This window comes from Dunckerocampus dactyliophorus, chromosome 18, assembly GCF_027744805.1.
Source record: "Dunckerocampus dactyliophorus isolate RoL2022-P2 chromosome 18, RoL_Ddac_1.1, whole genome shotgun sequence".
Lineage (NCBI taxonomy): Eukaryota > Metazoa > Chordata > Actinopteri > Syngnathiformes > Syngnathidae > Dunckerocampus > Dunckerocampus dactyliophorus.
The window spans coordinates 16,547,915-16,561,329 of NC_072836.1; the positions used below are offsets into that span (position 1 = coordinate 16,547,915).

The 13,415-nt window shown below is 39.5% G+C and overlaps 1 protein-coding gene across 2 annotated transcripts in view; it reads left to right on the top strand.

The window, feature by feature from the left end:
* The window catches only part of usp43b (ubiquitin specific peptidase 43b), a 64,891-nt gene extending 56,204 nt beyond the window's left edge, over positions 1-8,687 (top strand). The window contains exons 11-16 of one of the 2 annotated variants that reach the window (XM_054759347.1): positions 19-148; positions 1,403-1,748; positions 3,297-3,455; positions 3,561-3,734; positions 5,396-6,499; positions 7,851-8,687. In XM_054759347.1, coding sequence (XP_054615322.1) covers positions 19-148; positions 1,403-1,748; positions 3,297-3,455; positions 3,561-3,734; positions 5,396-6,499; positions 7,851-7,861 — 1,924 coding nt within the window. In that variant the 3' untranslated portion in view covers positions 7,862-8,687. Of the gene's footprint in view, positions 1-18; positions 149-1,402; positions 1,749-3,296; positions 3,456-3,560; positions 3,735-5,395 lie in introns of both variants that reach the window. The other variant, XM_054759346.1, reaches the window with a different exon arrangement.
* The last annotated feature ends 4,728 nt before the right edge of the window (positions 8,688-13,415 follow it).

Below are 13,415 nucleotides of genomic sequence, written 5' to 3' on the forward strand. Positions count from 1 at the left end.
TGTGTCTTGGGCCCGTAGCCTGTTTGGAAACATTCAGGAGGAAGTGGTGAAGGATGCAGAGAGCGTGAGGAACCAGCAGCAGCAGCACGTCCAGCAGTACAGCTGCACCTTGGATGAGTGCTTTCAGCTCTACACCAAAGAGGAGCAGGTATGTACAGTACCGTTTCTATTCATTTGCTGCTGCTTATCCTGGTCAGCGGCACAGGGAAGCTGGAGCCTATCCCAGCTGGCTTTGAGTGAGTGTCATATACAGCGGTGTCAAAAAGTGTTTGCCCCCTTCCTGATTTCTTATTTTTTTGCATGTTTGTCACACTTAAATGTTTCAGATCATCAAACGAACTTAAATTTCAGTCAATGACAACACAACTGAACACAAAATACAGTTTTTAAATTGAAACTTTTTATTAAGGGAGAAAAAAATCCAAACCTACATGGCCCTGTGTGAAAAAGGGATTGCCCCCTAAACCTAATAACTGGTTGGGCCACCCTTAGCAGCAACAACTGCAATCAAGCGTTTGTGATAACTTGCAATGAGTCTCTTACAGCGCTGTGGAGGAATTTTGGCCCACTCATCTTTGCAGAATTGTTGTAATTCAGCCACATTGGAGGGTTTTCCAGCATGAACCGCCTTTTTAAAGTCATGCCACAGCATCTCAACAGGATTCAGGTCAGGACTTTGACCAGGCCACTCCAAACTCTCCTATTTTGTTTTTCTTCAGTCTGTTGTCCAGTCATTGTCCTGCTGCAGAACCCAAGTTGGTATCAGCTTCAGGTCACGAACAGATGGCCGGACATTTTTTTTTTGGTAGACAGCAGATTTCATGGTTCCATTTATCACAGCAAGTCTTCCAGGTCCTGAAGCAGCAAAACAGCCCCAGACCATCACACTACCACCACCATATCATACTGTTGGTATGATGTCCTTTTGGGTAGAGGATTCCACAGAGAACCTGTGCTGCTCTGATGAATCCCATGCCAAAGAGGATTAAGACACTGCCAGATAACAAATATTGACACTTTGGCCACAATTTGGACATGTTCATTGTGAGGTTTAGTTATTTCTAGGAGTGTACAAGCTGTACACTGACTACTCTTAAGCCACTCCAGGTTTGATAGCTAGAGTATTGTCCCTTCAGAAGATAAAACTAAAATGCTTGCTGAAATGTGAGGGGTTTACAGTTTTAGTTATTCACGCTCATGTCAGTGCCACCTTAAAAACACGTCACATTACTATTTTAAATGGGAGTGGGGCAACATATGAATAATTTATATTATTATACATTATGAACATCCTTGCCTTAAAAGAATGACACACGAGTCATCTGAAGGGCAATTACAGAGCATGTGCAATATTATTGTGCAAGTTCCAGATTTGTACTCATTCCTTCCTCCTTGCATCCAGCTTGCCCCTGATGATGCCTGGAAGTGCCCTCACTGTAAGCAGCTGCAGCAGGGCATGGTGAAGATGAGCTTGTGGACACTCCCGGACATCCTCATCCTCCACCTGAAGCGCTTCAGGCAAGTGGGCGAGCGGAGAAACAAGCTGACCACCTTCGTCCATTTCCCCCTGGTGGGCCTGGACATGACGCCGCACATGGTGAAGAAACGCAACCACGCCACGCATGAACCTCCACCTCACCCAGGCTGGAAACAGTCCAGACGGCCCGACCTGGCTCCCCCTGACTTCCTGTATGATCTGTACGCCGTGTGCAACCACCATGGAGGAATGCATGGTGGCCATTATACAGGTCAGACATCAGGCTCATATGTGCTGTATATACACTATACACCTTTTTGGGGTGGTTACATTCCAGGCCTACCGAAAAACCATGGGTGATTGAGACACCCATAAAAATGTCTATGACACACGACTCACTCCTACCTCGCCAAACCGTCCTGCTAGCTTGGCGTGGTGCATTCATGAACCACCGAACAAAGTGCGAAATGTCACCGCTTGATGAAAAAACACAATCAGGGATACATAAAAACAAACGTAAAAAAAACAAGTGCTCTTTTTTAACAGTGGTTCAAAAAAAAAAAATTGTGAATTTTCAGAACTGTAAAGGGGTGTTATAAGAGGCGTAAAATTACACTTTGAGTGAATGAATGAATAAACTGGAATAAAGGAACTGTAGGTAAGCCATTCTCTTTGTACAGTCAACCTTAAATTGTAGACAAAACTCCTTTGGCAACAATTTAAATAACCAATGACTTAACTAACATTCCTCTGAACTTGTAGAAAAAAAAAAGTCATAATTTGAAATGGCTGCCCCGCGATTGGCTGGCGACCGGTCCAGGGTGTACCCCGCCTCTCGCCCAAAGTGATCTGGGATACGCTCCAGCATGCCTCCGCGACCCTAATGAGGATAAGCAGCATTGAAAATGGATGGATGGATTTGAAATGGCAAATATTTACATTTTAAGTTGTAATTTCCAAAAAGTAAACACTGATTTACAGTACATATATTCTAATGCCTGGTACAACTGAAGGCACATTTGTTTGGACAAATTCATAAAAGTTGACGTTTTTGGCAGTACAATGCCAAAGCTGTTGATGTAAAAACTTACGTGATTTTGGTGGTTACCAAGAAATCCATACAAATGGCTAGGTATCAGCTCTTAAATTCAACTCTTATGAGCTATTTTTGTTGTCATATTTGCCCAAACAAAAAGGTACCTTTAGTTGTAGCAGGTATTAAAATGAACAAGAAACTGAAGAAATAAGGGTGGTCTGATCAGTTTTTCCATGACTGCATATTGTACCTAAAGTGAAGCATACAGTAGATCCCCACCATTCATGGGGGTCACTTTCCAATACTCAAAAACTAGGGCTGACTGATATTATTATCAGGGCTAACCGATAATATTGGCTGACCAATATTATCAGCTGATATTGGCATATAAATGATGATACCGTTGCATATCAGTTTGGGATTTTCTGCCGAAAGTGATACACGGATTATAAATAATCAACCAGTGGAGACATGCTAAATGAGCCCAGTTTATAATTTCACTCATTGTATTTGTCTAGAGTTTCGTAGTTTGTCCTGTACTTTGTTCTTATGCGACTATTTTGTTGAGACAAAATGTATAAAATAAATATGGCCAGACCTAAAGCCAATTGAAAATCTGGGATGATCCGAAGAGGGCTGGGTACGAGACTGGGGTGTTTTTGAAAAGAAGAGTGGGCAAATACCACGTCAGGACTGAAAAATGGTGTACTAAAAACCCAAAGATGCTGACTCTGGTGTTTTGTATCAGCAGCATTTGTTATTGTACTGTTATTGTGATGGCAGCCTTCTGTAGGAACTCAGTGGATGGCCAGTGGTACAGCTATGATGACAGCAATGCTGATCCAGTTCCAGAGGGAGATGTGTGCACACGCGGCGCCTATATCCTCTTTTATCAAAGAAGAAAAACCATCCCTCCTTGGTCTGCAAGTTCTTCAGTCACTGGTTAGACCTTGTGCAGTCTCTCTTGTCCGTTGTGAAATTTGTTGAGTAACAAAAATGGAGAGGGGAAAAAAAAATAAACAACAGGTCTCTAACATCTTCTTCCAGGTTCCACAAGCTCGTCGGCGTCTGATCATTGGCTCGTGCGGCTGACAGGGTGCAGTGACAGAGGTGCCCTCGTGTCAGCAGCATCCAGCTTGGGGCTCCCAGTGCCCATGCAGCCTCCAGAATCTCCCGAGCTACCAGTGTTTGGAGAAGAACCCTCCAAGACAGCAAGCACAAGTGATTATATCACATTATGTTCATTGTAACATGTCTGTGTGAACAAAACAAGCACAGATTAATAATGAATGAATATATAATCAATAACGCCCTAAATAATGAAAGAATGAATGCTAATAGCGCTCAGTATGATGCGTTTCAGTTCTACACCACTGCACCGCACCACATTCAGTAGCAGCCAAAAGTTTGGAGACACTTTCGCAATCAATAGAATGCAAAAGTGTCTCAAAACTTTTGACTGGTCCTGTTTATAATACCTGTCCAAACTAAGCACCATTTTTTTGTACAGATCTTGTTTTAGATTATGAAAATCAAAACTCAGTGTGTATCATAGTACAGTTGTGTCCAAAGTGCGGCCCAGGGGCCATTTGTGGCCCACGGCACATTCTAAAAAAAACAAAAAAAAATGACAGCAAAAAGTGAAAAATCAGCAGTAATTTTCCAAGAAAAGTCAAAATATTATTACATTATGAAGAAAAATAACATTTTAGTAGCTTAAAGTTGAAATATTGGAAAAAAAAAAAACATTTAAGTCGCAATATTAAGTGAAACAAAAAACAATGAATAAAGTTGTAATGGAATATGAGGTTGCTGAAAAATTCACAATGTTACGGCAACAGAAGCAGAAATGGAAAAAACAGCTGTAAATTTAAGATAATAAAGTCAATAGATTAAGAAAAAACAGTATTCCTATTTTAACCAGAAAAAAGTTGCAATTTTACAAGAATAAACTATTAGCATAAACTAAGGGAGTAAAATATGAGGAAAAGTATCATTTTAATAGCATAGAGTTGAAAGATTTTATTTTATTTTAAAATTGTAATATTACGAGAAACAAAAAAGTTGCAAATTTAGGAAAATTTGGTGGGGGAAAAAAATTAAGTCATTATTTCCAGAAGAACATTTACAAGAATAAAGTTGAAATACTTGCAAAATAAATAAATAAATAAAACAACAGAAGTTGAAAAAACTGCTGTCAATTTTGGAGAACAAAGTCAAAATATTAAGTGTTGAAATTATACACAAAAATATGTTATCTTTTAAAAAGGTCATAATACTATGAGAAACAAACAAAACTAAATAAAGTGGTCATTTTTGTAAAATTAGTTTGGGAAAAAGTTATAATATGGGAATAAAGTCATAATATTACAACAAAGCTCCTAAAAAACTCCTAAAAAAACAAAACTTCTGAAAAAAGAGCAAAGCCTGAAGTTCATACTAATACTACATATATCACAATGCTGAGCTGTACTGTATATATATATATATATATATATATATATATATATATATATATATATACACTGTATACACACACACACGCATAATATTAATAATAATAATATTATAATATTATTCTCATAATATTACAAATTAAAAAAATAAAAATAAAATCTTTCAACTCTATGCTATTAAAATAACATTATTTTTCCTCATATAACCAACACATGTACTATAGATATGCTAAGAAGTTTTAAATCTCACTCTCTCTCATATATATCTATATCGAGAGAGAGAGAGAGAGATATCTACAGTACATGTGCTGGTTTACAATATATCAAAGTGGCATCCTTAGATTTTTTCAGAATGTGGCCCTCGTTAGAAAAAGTTTAGAGTTAAGTAGATGCTGCTAACATGTATTTGTATTTTTTCCATTCCAGATGGATTTGAATCCAAACCATTTGTCCGAGGAACCCAGGGAAGGAGTCTTAGTATGAGATCACCAACTAAGCCCAAGGAGACTTTAAGCAAAGTCCTGCCGATGCGATGGTCCTTCGGAGCCAAGGACCGGCTGAAGCATTCAGTCGAGACCCAGTCTGAGGAGCTGGTAGAATATCTGGAGTCTGGGCGCCGTCCACGATGTACCAAAGACCCGATAATAAAGCTGGTGGCCACCCCGCCACAAAGGCACGGCCCGGGAAAAGAGGGTGGGCAGGATTGTAGCTCGCCAAGTGGAAGCAGCTTGAGCTGTACTGAAACATGCTACTCCCCCAAAATCCCAGAGGGACAGAGCAGGCCTGGGGTGGAGAGACACCTCAGCCAAGGAGTCGCCAACGGCAGCAACGTCAAAGGCAGGGATGATGGTTCTCTGAGGTTGAGGTCATCTCATAAGAAAGCAAGGCAGGACCAAGGCAGGACTGTGGACCTCCAACTTCAAAGAGTGGCTATTTTAGGGGCTCACATAAGCCACAGTGCACCTCCAAGCAGAGACTCCACACTGAGAAAGAACAAGGTGCATTTAGGAGGGAGCACCAAAGCACAAAAAGAACCATTGTTCATTCAAGCTGTGGGACAAAGAGGACATGAGGGTCAGAGCCACGACAGCCTCTTGGCCTTTTTCAAACCTGCTTTCATCCGGAAAGACGTCCCAAGATCACCACTTAGAGATCAAGACAGACGCGTCAATGGGTACGGGCATCTCGGGAAGCTGGCGAGCAGCGATTCAACCAAGCTGTCGCTCTCTAACGGAACCCTGAGCACCCTGACGAAAGACGAGCGCAAGGCCAAAGCGCTCCCGTGCTGCGAGGGTCACGCCTGCAAAGCGCAGCTGATGAACGGACAGACGGCTTGTCTGGACTGTGCCGACATCAAGCGCGCTCACAGCTCCAGCAACATCCAGACAAAGCTGGACGTGACATTTCGCAGGTGTGCCTCGCTGCAGAGGAACGGCGACATCACGGCCCCTCCCGTCCCCCGCATCCTGCTCTCTGATAGGCCCAGCTTTGCCACCCTGCAGAGGACACGATTCAGTACCACCTCCCTGGGTAGGCACAGACCCGGCCAAGAGCCCTGCTTTTAAATACCTTTCTTGTTCGGTTCAAATCACATATACAGTACATTACAGTAGATCCCCGCTTTTTGCAGGGAATTGCTAAAATCCGTCAGTAGTCGAGACGCCCCGTAAAAATGTCTGTCTAAAAATATTCCCCGCCAAACCCTCCTGTTAGCTTGTCGTTCTCCTTCAATTTGGGATCAACATTTGCAATAAAAGTGACGGTTGTACTTATTAGATTAGATTGCGCCCTTCTCTTTTCAGTATACCTCCCACACTTAATCACGAAACAAATGAGAGGTGTAAGATGCATCGGTATCGCCACTAATGAATGATAATGTAAGATGATCCATGAACAGAAGAAGTTATATGCAAGTTTCACTTCTCACATGTCTCACAGCAGCTATGGTGTGTTCAAGGACCGCTGAACTGAAGTACTTACAGATTATTACCGACTAAGTGTGAATGAGATGTGTTTTAAGGGGGAAAAAACATTTTTTCCGTCCAAAAATAAAATGAAATATCTGCAAATTTGCCTTAAGTCTTAGGCCGCCATTCGTTTGATTTTCACAAAATCATTTGGACGCAGTAAAACAGTACACAATTAGCAGGATTACACTAAAAACACAAAACTGATTTACAGTCGTCCCTCGTTTATCGCAGTTAATTGGCTCAAATGGAATATTTTCGCAGTTCGAGCATAGAAAACCTTCTTACGACCTTCTAAATGCGTTAGGGTTACACATTTTCAAGCATAAAAATGTCTAAATGAAGTAAAATGCAAATATAAGGCATTCAGAAGACACATTCAAATACGTAATACAGTATGTAGTACTCTACACTGGTCACTAGGTGTCAGTAATGTTACTGTAATGCTTGGTGAGACACAAGCACCAGACTTGATCCCCGGAACAACAGCCTTCGATGGCAGGTTTTAATTATTTCACATCAGGCACAATTATCCTTAATAAAAACACGGGCTACTGCTGCGGCAAGCTCAAACTCAACTCGTCACTTCCTGTCCGTCCCCCACTCAAGTCCCATAGGGAACACATTTATAGTAACACACACAAGCACGAGTCTTATGTCTTATTTTCTCTTATTATGTCTACTATATTGGGTAATGCGAGTGAAATGTGACTATAGGGGTGCTATTATATGTCGAGCGGGCTCTAATAATGTTACTGTTAGAAGGTCGTAAACAGTTTTTTTGTAGGAACCAATGAACAGCGATAAACGAGGGATTGCTGTCCTGCCGGGTCAAATATGCCTTGTATTTTTTTTACTAATATCTGTTCAGGATAGCATTTTATCAAGAGACTAATAGGTGTATTTTCCATCAGTGCCTCTGTGACATCCCACAGTGACCTCCGACCCCTCAACCGACACACCCGGGCTGAAAACATCACTGAGACTTTCCTCTCGCCATTTCTACAGTCGTACTGTTAGTTCTTACCCGTGCGTGTCTTAAACTATTAATCTATGCAGAGTCGAAGCACGGAGGTGACTTATCGGCTTTATTTGTTGGACTGACTTTGTCTGTTGCTGTGCGTGTGACTCATTTTACGCGGGAAGAAGACAGAAAAACACTGAAAAATGCACTGTAGATCATCATCATCATCATCATGTATTATCGTTTACTTTTTGCACTTCCTTTTATAGAATGCATATTTTCTTACATGTCTGAAAGTTCTATGTTCTTGTAGAGGTGACGTTTAGGACTAGTGGCACTCTACCAAATGATTTATAGTGTTTTATACGCGAGCCAGGTTGGATTGGAAAGATGACTGCCACATATGAGGGAAGTCCTGACTTACATTGCGTTATGGGGGGGGGGGACGAGGGTAATAGAATAGATTCCTGATGTGTGTATGTCTTGGAAAATCCTGCTTAGAAATGCATAACAGTTCTGACGAGCGGAAAATGTCAGTTTAATGTAAATTGTGTACTAATAATGTCGCGTTCACTTGGATGGAGGAGCCACCAAGCAGCTGTGGCGGGGGTGTCCAGACCTTTTTCCAAGGACCACTTTGATATTTTTGAAAGATATGCGCAGAAGTTATGCATATTTCACGAAAATTGCATCTCAGCGTTGTGGTATAATAGGTGAAAAAGCATATAATGACTGAACTTCTGTCTTTGCTCTTTCTTTTTTTTTCATCTTGGCTGGTTTTTTTTTTTGGGGGGGGGGGGGGGGGGGGGTTCAGCTATTGCAACTTTCTTCACAAATAATGTTCGGACGTTTTCTTCTCGTAATATGACTATTTCCATAATATTTTGACTATTCCCATAATAATATTATAACCATTTCCCCAACCAAATTTTCCAAAAATGACACCATTATTTTTTGTTTCTTTATCATATCACAACTTAAATATAAAAAAAAACATTTCAGTAGTTATATATATATATATATATATATATATATACATATACACACTACTACAAAAATTAGAATTTTTTTGTTGTTGTTGTTGTTCTCATAAAATGTAAGCTTTTTTCCTGGTTACAATATGACTTGACTTCATTCACAGAACTGTTTTTTTTTCCCCAACTATTATTGGAAATTTTCTTCTTGGAATTATGACTTTGCCATAATATTTTGACTCTATTCTAATAATATAACTTTTTCCGCAACCTAATTTTCCAAAAATTGCAAATTTGTTGTTTTGTTTGTCTTTCAACTTCATGCTACTAAAATGACATTTTTTCCTCAAACTATCACTCCTTATTACAACTTTTTTCCCTCATAGTATTTTAACACAATTCTTGTCAAATTACTGCTGAGTTTTCCATTTTTTGCTTTTGTTTTTAGTTTTCTTGTCAAGTTATATTTCAAGAATGTGGTGCGGGCAGCAAATGGCCTCCGGGCCGTACTTTGGACACCCCTGATCTATGTCCAGTATAGCTAGCTGACATATCAAAACACTAAAATTCTACTTTTCCCTGGAACATCTGCGTTCCTCCATTCCTCTTTCCAACACAGTGCAACCTCGGTTTTCGTTAGTAATCTGCTCCAAAAGGTTTGCCAAAAACCAAATCCATTTTTCCCATAAGAAATAAATGTACTGGAAATGTAATTGATCCATTCCAACAAAAAGACATTTTACATACAATAGTTATAGTTTCACATACAGAAACAATGTGACATCAAATAATCGTAAAATTTACGACTTTATTCTCGTTAAATTTACAACTTTGTCGTATATTTCCGACTTTTCTCTGAAACTTATGACTTTTTTTCCTCGTAAAATTTTATTCTCGTTGGTTTACAACTTTTTTTCTTTGTGAATTGTCGACTTTATTCTCGTAAATTTCCGACTTTATACTCGAAATCTCCGATTCCTCCCCCCCCCCAATGTGGCCCTAATACTCGTCGTCGTTAGGTACTACATACTTTGCTACAAGTGAGTTTCTTGAATCCAATAGTGTTTCTCAACTTTATCAAAGTGCTGTCACTCGCAACTTTCTTTGGCCCCGTGGTGGGTTATTTTGCAGCCGTGCTCAATAAGAGTGAGTCACCAGCGCGTGGGAGGCTTTGTTTGGGCACCCACTGGAATGATACGTGGGTAAACTAGGCTAGTTTTGGGCATGCGATAACAGTGACAAAACTCTGTCGCAAACCAAATCATGCAAAAAAATGGGGTGTACGAAAACGGAGGTACCACCGTATATCACGTGTTAGTCCTGTGTTCAGTTTGTGTGACATTGGGAATACTTCCGATTCTGGTTGTAAATTCTCTCCCTCAAATTGAAGTGTTGAGACATTATTTAGGTGAACATGTGTAGATTCTATTTTTATTACTAACTTTTTTAAAAGTCAACATTTTGTATCTGACGTGTGATTATCTCAATCGAGAGGCAGATGACAACATAAGTGTTCATGGTGTTGTGTCACATGAATGTGTGGGATCCACTACGCACACATCCCTGTATCGGACTTTCTATGATATCTACTTCATGTACTGACATTTTCTGGATTTCACATTAAACACTGTTTTTCTCACAAATTAATTCATTGTTGTAGAATTGTTTGTTAAAGGTCTTGTACGGTACTATGCTATTTTTGGGCTTTTGTAAAGTTATGACGATTGTTTTTCTTTTTATTTAAATGTCGTTAGTAGAAAAAAAAAAGTCAAAGGTAAGTTAAATGTTGAATGTAAATGTGAACGTTTAATATTAAGGTTGATTGAATCAAATGAATACTGTCTAAGACAAGGGGGTCCAGAGTGTGGCTCGGGGGCCATTTGCGGCCTGGAGCTGTTTTTTTACTGGCCCGCGGCACAATCTAAAAATATAATTTAACAAGAACAAAAAAAATAAATAAATAACAGCAAGAATGGAAAAATTAGCAGTAATATTAACAAGCAAGTGCAGTAACAAGAATAGGGTCAAAATATTGAGAGAAAAGTTGGAATTTTAACGAAAACAGATTACGAGGTATGTCATTTTAGTAGCAAACTTGAATATTCACGAAAAAAGAAAATCTTTTTTTTAAGTCGAGATATGAGAAACACAACAACAAAATTAGCTTGCGGAAAAGGTTATAATGTTGTAATGTCAAAATATTATTACAAGAACAAAATTTTAAGTTGAAATAGTTTCAAAATTCAAGAAAAAAAAACCCAGCAGAAATTGAAAAAGCAGCTGTAATTTTACAAGAATTAAAGTCAAACTAGAAAGAAGTGGCAATTTTACCAGAATAAACCTGTAATGTTGTCGAGAAGTTTCGGACCCCAGTTGCAGAGGTGGAAGGCAATTCAATCTTTTTTTTAAAATTTTTTTTTAATAACACAGCATGCAAAAAATAGTCCAGGAACAAAGGGCGGTGGTGTTGGCAAAAACCAACGGCTCACAGCTGCAAGCAGTCAGCATAAATGGAGTGGGAGCAATCAGCCACAGGTGTGCCCAGCCTTCCCGCCTCCAGCCAGCTCAAGGCTGACTGCAAAAGAGACATTAAAATGATATCACAGAAAGAAAATTCACCACGATTTTTGAAGAGGAAATTTTAAATATTTGGAAAAAAAACAACAGCAAAAATTGAAAAAAGAGAAGCAATTTTACGAGAATAAAAACAAAATATTAAGAGAATATATTACTATTTGTACTTTGGACACCCCTGATGTAGGAGAAGGGCAAGATGAACTATGTTGCTATGCTGTTGTGCCTAACTGAGCATTACTTGTATGGATTATATGATCTTACGGCAGGTTTTGTGATACGGTGCGGTGGTGAATGTCATGCAGCGACCGCTGCGAAAGCGCAAATGATGTAGCAATGCTAAATGTTTCCACTAGACGGCGGCATTGTCAAGGTATTCGCCTGTGTTACTGTTTGGCCCAACATTAAAGGCGGATGACGGTGCAGTAAACCGGAAAATATCATACACATCATTACGTTTTGTTTGGTGCTCGTGAGTGAAAACAAAGCCAATGACTTCTGTAGTACAACTAATACAAGCATTTATGGCACTAAATCATTTTCATAACTTACGCTAATATTGTTGCCATGTACAGTATTAACAGTACCAAGGTAACATTGTACAAATCAAGAAATACAGAGAAATATCCTAGGAAGTCAAATAAATGCTTTCTTTTTTTCCACAAGGGCGGTGTCAGTGTCTTGATTGATAGACAGAAACTGGCCGTCTGCCCAGGTGTCAAAATGATTTTTTTCCCTGGTAAAGAAAGTGTGTATAGTCGTGGTGTTGAGGGTCCTCTTCTACTTCCACAATGATGATGTCGAATGGAAAATGACGTGTGTTCACGTAACTCCACGTAATAGTGAATTACTTGGATTAGTACATTGTAAACCAAAGTGGACATACCCAGCTGCATCACAATGCATTCTATTTACGCAACAAAGCGTTGTTTTAGTTACACACATACCACTGGTATGCAGTCAGGGCCAGCAAAGCGCTCTCCGCTGGCCTAAACTAACACAAGCTGCTCTGACCTACATTTCCAAAAATAACGACAAGATATTTCATTAATTAATTCCCAACAGTCTCTTATAATCATTTAATAGTGTGTTTCATACCTGTGTTTGATACCCTTTTTTTTGTCCAATCCGATTTCAGCTTCTGTGTGTTGCCATGTCAATCTAATCTGCCCAGGGCCTTCTGAATCGGGAGTGCTGGCCCATGTCACTTAAATACGAGTATTAGGACCACAATGGGGGGAAAAAATCTGAGATTTCCAGAATAAAGTCGTGAATTTACGAGAAAATAAGTCATAATATTACGAGAATAAAGTTGTACATTTTACGTGAAAACAAATCGCAATATTACGAGAATAAAGTCGTAAATTTAGTAGAATACCGTCGTAATATTACGTGTCGTCCTGTCGTACGTGTCAGAGGGAAAATAGAGCACAGGTCTTCAGGAAGGAAGGAAACGTTCCTCTTGCTGCAGGAAAGCTTTTATTTATAACGTGGCAGCAAAACAGCGCTGTTGAGAACAAACAGGCTAGCATGGCTAGCTAGCCCTTCTCCTTTCCACTTCCTTACCCCTCCCCCTCCACATGCCCAAGGCCAAAGGTCACAAAAGTTCCCCTCTTTCATAGCTGTCTCAGGCAATGCCGGTAACAAAGTTACAAGACATTCTTGTTGTAAATTTGCGACTTTATTCTCGAAATCTCCAATTATTTTAATACTCCGTCGTAACAGGCATTGCCTTAGACAGCTATGAAAAGGGGGGACTTATGTGACCTTTGGCCTTGGGCAAAAGTAATATTATGACTTTTTCTTCTCGTAAATTTACAGCTTTATTACTCTCTTAATTTCATGAGAATAAATCATAAAGTCGTAGATTTACAACTTTATTCTCGGAAATTTATGAGTTTTTTCTTGTAAATTTACAACTTTATTCTCAAAATCTCAAATTTGTTTTTTCTTCCATTGTGGCCTTA